Here is a 10069-nt window from a genome sequence, read left to right on the forward strand (position 1 = left end):
TCTTGATCCAATTCATTTGCTTTTATTGGAAAAAAGTTAATTTACTAAAATTAATTATATTTTATTTGTATATTTTTTATATGTCGTTTAACATATACTTAATATCATTTAAAGTTAAATTTTCACTAAAATTCTTAATAATATTAATGTAAATATACTATTTTTTAAGAAAAGACTAATATTTTTATTTAGTCAAACACTAATACTTAATAAATATAATTTATATAAAAGAGTAAAAATTATTTTAGTCTATGAAAAATAGTGAACTCTTTACTCTTTAAATTATATAAAAACAATTTTTAATTTTTTAAACAACTCGTAACAACTCAATTCCTATGGTTAATTAAGAAAAATAAGGAAAAAGCGGAGAGAAAAAGAATTTTAAAATAATTAAAATATAAACAACCTTAAAAATATTAAAATTAATCATAATGATAAATAATACTTTTTATTATTAAATTAATACTTTTATATTATTAAAAAAATACTATTTTTAAGAAACATTATTATTTCATTAGTTTTTTTGGTATGTGGAAACATTTATTCAAATTTATATCAATAAAAGGAATTTATTCAAATTTGCACATCTTTAGGTTTAATTATTGATCTGATGATTTGATTCAATTAGGGTTTTGAACCAATGTATTTGTGTTTTTTTTAAGTTAATTTAATAAAATTAACTATATTTCATTTGTATATATTTTTAACATAAAATTAATTTTATATATATATATATATATATATATATATATATATATATATATATATATATATATACACACGTGCATTTACAAAACTATATAAATGTTAATAATTAAATGTAATAAAAATAAGACTTAATCATAATTTTATTTCTCATTTTTACTCGATGATAGGAAAGTGATCTTTGCAACTAACTTTGTTCAATCTTTTATAGTTGATGCACATTCTTCATCTCGTGACGGTCTTCGTCATTACTTACTCCTTCTTGCCATTCTTAATGATTGTCATCCTTCTTTTCTTTGGCACTACTTGTATCGAGCTAACTCATTTATTATTGAAAATCGGATAAATCACTTCAGCGTCTAAGAGTTTTGATAACTCATTATTTGTGAGGTATTTATGCCTTTTATGCTTGAATCTTAAGTTAGGATAGAGCGCACTATGTGATTTTTTTTACATGTTTTGTACTTGTAGTGAAGGGGCTCTAGTGACAAGTTCTTTCACGTCAGGAACTCAGGAGTTTCTACTAGTAAGCCTTGGGCCAAAAGATGATGGTTATGGTTTTCAACTTCAGGGATACACTACGCCAAAAAGGTTTTTTAACAGCGCATCTTAGACAGCGCTTTTAAAAGAAAGCGCTGTCTAAGGTTAAAATAAAAATAAAACACGGAAAATGTTCTAAAAAAATAATAAAAGCGCTGTCTAAGGGGGGGTCTTAAACAGCGCTTTTAGAAAGCGCTGTCTAAGATCCCCCCCTTAGACAGCGCTTTTAGAAAGCGCTTTTAAATATAGACCTTAGTCAGCGCTTTTGAGAATAAAAAATGGTAGAATGTCCACGTTAGCTACCATTGCTCTTCTCACTCTCACTCGTTTCCCCTCTTCCTCTTATCACTATTCCAAGTGCTTATTCACTCACACTCACAGATTCAACCATTTCAACACACCAAAGTTTTCTCTCTCTTCCAAAACACCGCACCAACGACGTCATGCATGCTACTTCAATACCTCCGCCAAGGTAACAATGTCTTCTTCTGATACAACCACTGCCCCTTATGGCTCTTGGACATCACCCATCACTGCTGATGTCGTCTCCGGCGCTTCCAAGAGGCTTGGTGGAACCGCGGTGGATGGTAGTGGCCGTCTGATTTGGCTTGAATCGCGTCCGGCTGAATCAGGGTAAGTTTCATTGACCCTTTTTGTTATTAGCTTAAAAATAAGTGCTTTTGGATAAGATGGAAGGGAAAAGGCTGAAAAATGTAATCTTTTGGAGTTTTTAAGATCACCCTTTTGGTCTTTTTTAGGCTTTGACTGGATTAACAACTTAATTAAGCACTTATGCTATAAGCACTTACATACTTATGTAAGTTATTTCTGTAAAAAAAGTCAAACTGTTAGATGGAAGCTTAAAAATAAACACTTTTAGATAAGATGAAAGTGAAAAAGGCTGAAAGTTTAATGTTTTGGAGTTTTTAAGGTGACCCTTTTGGCCAATTTTAGGCTTTGACGGGATAAATAACTTAGTTAAGCACTTATGCTATAAGCACTTATCATACTCATGTTTAAGTTATTTCTGTAAAATAAAAGTCAAACTGTTTTGATGTTTTGATATAAGCTATTCTTGAATGAAAATAAGCTGAAAACAATTTATGAACATGTACTAGGCTGTGTTTGTAAGCTCTTTGGAAGAAGTGCTTATGCCACTAGATAAACTCAAATAAGTCAATACAGACTGTCCTGATTCACAATTTTGTTTTTGTTTCAGACGGGCAGTTCTTGTTCTTGAGCCGCAAAATCCAGGGGGCGAGGCTGTAGATATTACTCCGAAGGAATTTGGAGTGAGAACCCTGGCTCAGGAATATGGTGGTGGTGCTTTCACTGTTTCAGGAGATGTTGTCTTTTTTGCAAATTACAAGGATCAGAGATTATACAAACAATCCATCTCTTCTCTTGGTAAGCAAGCATCAGTTTTCACTCCCCAATACCCTTATTTTTGCGCACCTTTGATATGTGCATGTTTGGATTCACGGCGAGTTAAGCTGAATTACGGTGGCACTGGCACACAGACGATTTTAGCAAAAACTACCAACAAAATCACAGCGCCACCATGATTTTATCAAACTTACCGTCTTTCCAAAAATGCATGGTAGTTTTATTCTGCCATCAAATTAAGTTTTCTTTATAGTCAACTGTAGTTTACTTGCATATTGATTTTTTTTTTGCTCAATACTTGCATATTGATTTTTTTTTTGCTCAATACTTGCATATTGATTTGTATCAACATGAGAATGTTGATTTGGTGTTGTGTGATTTTCAATGTGTGTGAAGCAAGCAATTTTGTTAACTTGTGCTGTTTTTTTTGTGTGTTTGATCACACCAGATGTGTCTCCTATACCTCTCACTCCGGATTATGGTGGACCGACTGTAAGCTATGCAGATGGAGTATTGGATACACGCTTTAACCGTTTTATTGCTGTAAGGGAAGGTAAGCAATTAAGAATGAGTTCTTCTTTAAGGCGTATGTTAGAACGCTTCCATTGCGAGTTTACTTAAATCATTCAATTATTTGCTCACTAATGTTCAATCATGTTGCTAGATCGTAGGGAAAGCAGTCTAAATCCACCTACAACTATTGTATCCATAGCACTTGGCAACAACAATGTTCAGGGTAAAAATTTCCATCTTACTAGTGAGTTTAGCTTTATGAGGAGCTTAATGAATACTATGCGTGTGTGTTTATTTGTTGTTTGTTATAAGTTTTCATAAGTTATTATATTTTGACTGTCTTAATCTTAATGCTTGTTTTCATTATAAGGTATTGCAATCAATATTAAGTGTAATTGTGTTGTGCAACTTTCAGAACCAGAAGTACTAGTCGGTGGGAGTGATTTCTATGCTTTCCCGCGTCTAGATCCTAAAAGTGAGAGGATAGCATGGATACAATGGAGTCACCCCAACATGCCATGGGATAAATCCGAACTTTGGGTCGGTTATATTTCTGAAAATGGGTGAGCTGAACTCTTTGCCTCAAGTTCCATATAATAATTTATGTTATAGTTTCTTATTATATGTAAATGTCATGTTTCAACTTGAAGCTTAATCATCTCTTGTTTCGATGCAGAGAGATCCACAAGAGTGTCTGTGTAGTTGGGTATGATCCTTCCGTTATAGAGTCTCCAATTGAGCCCAAGTGGTCTTCAGATGGTACTTAATCTAACCTTTTTTTCTAACACCAAAAAAAGTTTGATATATTAACGGTAGTTATCAAGCATGTTATGAAAGGAAAGGCTCCGACCTCCCTGAGTATTAAAAAAGGAAAGGCTCCTAGTAATCGGGAGCTTCATGCAAGATTGGAAGCCATGCAAGCTGAGCTTGATGCATTGAGGAGAGAAAGAGAGGCTAGCGCCTCAACAGTATACAGAGATGCTTCGGACAAAGACAGTATCAACTGTACCTTTCAGCCGAACATTCCAGAGGTAATTACATATAATTGTCTTAAATTGAACTAATTGTCTTAAATTATGCATTTTATACAAAGGATCAAGTGGACGAAATCAAAGAGGAGTGGTGTCAATTCATGATAAAGCTCAATGTTTGTTCATAAATTTGTGTAATTAATGTGTACATTTGTAGTATATGTTATGACTTGTAAATGTGTACATAAATTTGTATATATTTTGATACATTTAAGGCAAAATTGGTTTGAATTGGTATATATATATATTTGTTAGCCAAAAATTGGTAGAAAAAAGGCCAAAATGGCATATATAAAATGTGATAATTGTCTGTCAAAATCTGGTTGAAAACAGGTAGAAATTCTGGTTTATAAACCTGGAAAAAATGTGGTTTAAAACAAAAGCTTCAAAAATTTTCGTATACCTTAGACAGCGCTTTTGTAAAAAGCGCTGTCTAAGGGGGGGATTAGAAAGCGCTTTAGGCAAAAGCGCTGTCTAAGGGGGGGGCTTAGACAGCGCTTTTTGAAAAGCGCTGTCTAAGGTATACCTAAAAAAATTAAAATAGGAGGGTCTTAGAAAGCGCTTTTGGCCAAAGCGCTGTCTAAGGGGGTGGGGCTTAGACAGCGCTTTTAAGATTTAAAAAAGCGTTGTCTAAACCTTTAGCAGCGGAGGTTTAGACAGCGCTTTAAAGCGCTGTCTAAGGCTAAAAAAAGCGCTGTCTAAGGTCTTGTTTGTTGTAGTGATATTCTCAGTAAACCTCAGTAGTAGGTATTTTCTCAACAGAATCTCGACACTAGATTCCTTGGTAAATCTCGGCAGTAGAATTCCCAGTAAACCTCGGTAGTAGGTATTTTCTAAGCAGAATCTTGGAAGTAGATTCCTTGGAAAATCTCGGTAGTAAATTTCCTAGTAAACCTCGATAGTAGGTATTTCCTCAGTGAATCTCGACAGTAGATTCCTTGGTTAATCTTAGTAGAAGATTTCCCGGTTAAACCTCCACATAAGTATTTTCCTCAATGAATCTTGGCAGTAGATTCCCTGGTTAATCTCGGTAGTAGATTTCCCAGTTAAACCTCGAGATTAGGTATTTTCTCGGCAGAAGATTACTCGCAAAAGAATTTACCAAGGAAAGTAGATTCCTTGGTAAATCTAGATATTAGATTTCATGCTAAACCTCGGCAGAAGGTATTTTCAGCAAAACCTCGGTAGTAGTACCTCTTCAGTAAATCTCGACAGAAGATTTCCTGGTAGAAGATTCCCCAAAAAACCTTGGCAGTATGTATTTCCTCATAGAATCTCGGCAGTACATTCCCTGATCAATCTCGGCATAAGATTTCCCAATTAAACCTCGATAAAATATATTTTCCTCAGTGAATCTCGACGGTATATTCCATGGTTAATCTCGACAGTAAATTTCACAATTAAACCTTGAAAATAGGTATTTTCTTACCAGAATCTCAATAGTAGTTTCCTCGGTAAATCTCGGCAGTAGATTTCCCGATAAAACTCAACATAAGGTATTTTTCAGCAGAACCTCGGCACTATGACCTCTTCAGTATATCCCGACAGATGATTTCCTGGTAGAAGATTTCCCAGTTAAACCTTGGCATAAGGTATTTTTCAGCAAACCTCAGCAGTAGGGCCTTTTCAGTAAATCTCGACAGAAGATTTCCTAGTAACATATATTCCCTAGTAGATCTCTATAGTAGATTTCCCAATAAACCTCGGCAAATGGTATTCCTCAATAAATCTCGACAAGAGATTTCCCATTGAGTTTCTTTTGAATTTCCCTGGTAAACCTCGACAATAGTCTTCCCCGATGGAACTTATTTAGAAGATTTTTCCATGTTAACTCTCAAAGAATATATCCTTTAGCAACGTAAGTGGTTGGAGTAGTTGATCATTTCTATCCTCAGTGAGTCCATTGTGCATTTTCATTCACCAATAAAGGCATTTCACCAAGCCTCATTTCATTCGAAAGACAAATTTTGGGTCCTTCGTATTTAATCATCTTTCACCACGAATATATGAAGACGATTGTCGTTCATATTCTTGGATTAAAGGTAATTAAATATTGGCAACTGTTGTAACCTATATTTTTCCCTAAGATTTTAATCATTTTCATTAAGTCAGTTGTATCCTTTACCATTGCATATATTGCATTTTTTTGGCATAATTCACTAAGGTCAATCAAAAGTCAACTTTTGGACTATTTGAACCAACTTACCTTAATTTCTTAATTCAGTTTTTAGTTCATTCATATTAATTCATTTACCATTTTAATTTAGATTTTTAAGATATATTATCAAAAGATGCAACTTCTTGCATTAGACGTTCCTTTTAAAAAGTCAAACAAAAGTCAATATAAAAAGGGATTGTGCATTAAAGGACAATGTCTCATGTTCATTTTTGCATCTTTTCATCATTTAAAAGTAAGAGAAAGAAAGTGAACATAAGAAGTGAATAAAATAAAAGATACAAACCTGGCTATCATCATTCATGCCATGTACATAATTGTTGTATTCTTCATCATCACCATCTATGGTTTAACCAAAATCAAGTTGAAATCAATTGATTCTCATTCATTCATGAACCTTACCATTATTACATCATCATCATCATCATGAATCTATATAACAATATCAAACAAAATAATAAAATCATAATTTGCCCCGACTATTTGGATGCTAGTCGTAATTAGCTCGTTGTTTGAATACTCGTCTTTCACCCTAAAACAAATTCAACCAATCAACTGAACATTTTCCGTCTTAGCATGACTACAAACTTTTCACAAACGAATGATGGTTTATCCATTCTACCGCGATACAACCAAACTCTTAAGCCTCTCACGCGTGAGCATACAAACAACGTTTAACCACTGGAATACGATTAAGCAGGAACCATTCTTTCGCGATACAAATAAACACTTAATTCTCCCATGCACAAGCATTCAAACAACGTTAAACTGCTAGAATGCAACCTAAACACCGTTCACTAAAATTAACCAAGATACAAACTTTTACTACTAAGAATTATGTAGCTTTGAATTCTTCATCGCACTTGAGGATACATAGGAGCAAGACTCACAATCTTGTCAAACACTCCAATAAAAAAACCTGTTTTTAGCCTTTTTTCCATTTAAACAACATATAATAATAACTAGAAGAGAGTAAATAACACCACGCTAACACTTATTCCCAAAATTAAGTAAATGGTTCTCGTTGAATACAATAAATGTGAGGGGTGCTAACATTTTCCCCTTGTAACCGACTCCTGAACCTGAATTTGGTTGTGACGACCATTATTCTTTTTTCTTTACGAGTTTTATCGATATTTTCCCTTTCTTTTTGGAATAAATAAACTTCAGTGATGATCAGTGTATTTTAATACACCATATTTCACTTTGTGCTAAAGGATTTTTATGACTTGTTGCTTTTATTTTATTGCTTTTAGTGTGTTTTCAAAGTGTAACTTATTTATGTTTTTATTTTAATCCGGTTAATTATTTTCAGAATAAGCGATAATTTGATACTTTCTCATTGTGCATGTTATAACTTGAGTTACGGGGTGCGGTTTGACACGTTTTAATATGTGTTAGAAAGTTAAGGGGATAAGATACAAGTTTTGTGTTGAAGTTAGACGCTAGTTCGGAGTGCAGAAGAGTCAAATATTGTGTTTTCATGCCAGACTTAGTAAAATAATTAGTTTTGGACCAAATTTTATGTTTTTCGTGTCGGTTGCTATTATGGCCCGATTTCTATTGTAATATTTAAACTAAAATGCAGTTTTAGTGCTAGGTCATTCAGTTTTCACAAAATAAAATTAGACGACTACAATTTCTACGGAGAGCTAATTTCCAAAGGTTGAATTGTTGTATTCAGATTCCACAACTTTGAGGTTAATTTTCAATGCAATTTCACTTCCTTTTCAATTTCTGTCTATGAACCTCATTTGCTCAATTCAACTTCTTATAGAATAGAATTGATTTATTCGATTGATGTATGTTCCTTACCATAATTGCGATAGCGTGGCTTTTTCATTATTTGGCACTATTTTTAACTGTATGTTTAATTCGGCAAATAGGAATGTAAATCATATATTTTCAATTGCGCTTGTTATTAATGTTGTAATAAAAAATGGAATAGAATTCACTTAGGGCGTTGGAATTATACTAATTGATGATAAGTTGGAAATCGAATTAGTAGATCAGCTCGTTAATTTTATTTGTAATCAAATTCAGTTAATCATACTATTAATTGAAAACCCAAACCCCTCATTGTTTCAATCAGTTTGTTAAAATAATCAAGAGTCCTTACGATACGACTCGAGTGTCACTTCCATATACTATCCTTATAAGCTGGTTTTTTACCCGTGTGCGACAACAAATCAAATTGGTGTTGTTTTCAGGGACTCTTTGATATTAACCAACTTTAGAATCCTAGATCAGAGTCTTGTTAGCATTTTTTTTAATTTTATTTTGTTGATATTCAGGGTTGTAGTATAATATTAAGTATTCCAACGTATCAGGTGATTCAGTAAACTACTATTTCGAATTGCTCTGAATTTTTTCTCAAAAATCAGAAGAAAAAAATCAACAAACAGTACTTCTTAGAAGAGACTTCTAAGAGATTTTGACGTAAAAATCTCAAATTTCTTATTTTTCTATTTTTTTATATTTATTTTCCATATTCATATTTTTGAAAAAACCCGAAAATATTTGTAGTGTCTTATTTTGATTTTATTTTATTTTTAGTGATATTTCCAGATTTTATTTTAGTCATTTTTTTATTTTTTTCAATTGTTCTTCTCATTAGGCACATTGTTGGTATTTTCATAATTGTTGCATTGTTGACTCATGATGCATGACTACTAGTGATTTTGATTTTGTATTCTCCCATAATTTATTTGATTCTGATTTTGAGTTTGATTATTATAATATGGCTAAACAAAGAACTTTAAGAGAACTTGCTTCATTGGATGTGAATTATAATGCACTTTATATTGAGTATTCTGAAGTTGTTGCAACTTTTTAATTGAAATTTGGCTTAATAAACTTGTTTCCAAGGTATAATGGCCTTGTAGGTGAAGAAGATCCTCATCAGCATTTGAAAGAACTCCAAATTGTGTGCTCTACACCATTGAGGCCTCAAGAAATTACTGAGGATCATGCCAAACTCATAGCATTTCCATTCTTACTACAAGGTGTTGCGAAAGATTGATTGCATTATCTTAAGCCAAATTCTGTTACAAGATGGAATAATATGAATAAAGTTTTCCTAAAAATATTTTTCCTTTCTTCAAGAGTTGCTTCGATTAAAAAAGAAATATATGGTATTAGATAGGTTGACATTGAATCATTGGCCGAATACTGGGAGAGATTCAAGCAATTAGTGTCGAGTTGTCCTCACCACTAAATTTATGAACAATTACTAATCTAGTACTTTTATGAAGGACTGTTACCTATGGACAAAAATATCTTGGATGCTTCTAGTGGTGAAGCACTTGTTGACAAGACCCTAACTACAACTAAGACCTTAATTGAGAACATGACACTCGACTCCCAATAATTCACAACCAGAAACAACTATGTGGTTACGAAAAAAGAAGTGCATGACATTCAAGCTTTTTCTTCCAACAAGGCATTAGAAACCAAAATTGATAAGCTTACTTCATTTGTGAGACAATTGACAGTAGGAAAAACTCAAACAGAAAGGTTATGTGAAATTTGCACCTTTCCTGAATATCCAACAGATACATGTCCTACTTTGCAAGAGGGTGTAATTACTAATTTGCCTCAAGCATATGCAACAAATATTTATAATCCTCAGAGCAACAACCAGTATAGGTACAACACTCATAACCTATCCACTAACAGGTACCATCCCAACTAGAGAAACCATACAAACCTTCGATAT

The 10069-nt window shown here is 33.0% G+C and overlaps 1 protein-coding gene across 1 annotated transcript; it reads left to right on the forward strand.

The window, feature by feature from the left end:
- The first annotated feature begins 1535 nt into the window (after positions 1-1535).
- LOC127080271 (uncharacterized) lies at positions 1536-9721 on the forward strand. Its single transcript, XM_051020598.1, has 7 exons — positions 1536-1878; positions 2465-2652; positions 3080-3184; positions 3296-3367; positions 3560-3707; positions 3821-3903; positions 9606-9721. Exons 1-7 carry the CDS (start codon positions 1724-1726, stop codon positions 9719-9721), a joined length of 867 nt encoding a protein of 288 aa, XP_050876555.1. The 5' UTR covers positions 1536-1723.
- Positions 9722-10069: the final 348 nt, after the last annotated feature.

This window comes from Lathyrus oleraceus, chromosome 5, assembly GCF_024323335.1.
Source record: "Lathyrus oleraceus cultivar Zhongwan6 chromosome 5, CAAS_Psat_ZW6_1.0, whole genome shotgun sequence".
Classification (NCBI taxonomy): Eukaryota; Viridiplantae; Streptophyta; class Magnoliopsida; order Fabales; family Fabaceae; genus Lathyrus; species Lathyrus oleraceus.

Coding starts and splice junctions, on each gene's coding strand:
- LOC127080271 (XM_051020598.1), top strand. CDS start 1,724: ATGTCTTCTTCTGATACAACCACTGCCCCTTATGGCTCTTGGACATCA. Junction 3,185..3,295: donor TTTTATTGCTGTAAGGGAAG/GTAAGCAATTAA, acceptor TCATGTTGCTAG/ATCGTAGGGAAAGCAGTCTA. Junction 3,368..3,559: donor TGGCAACAACAATGTTCAGG/GTAAAAATTTCC, acceptor TGCAACTTTCAG/AACCAGAAGTACTAGTCGGT.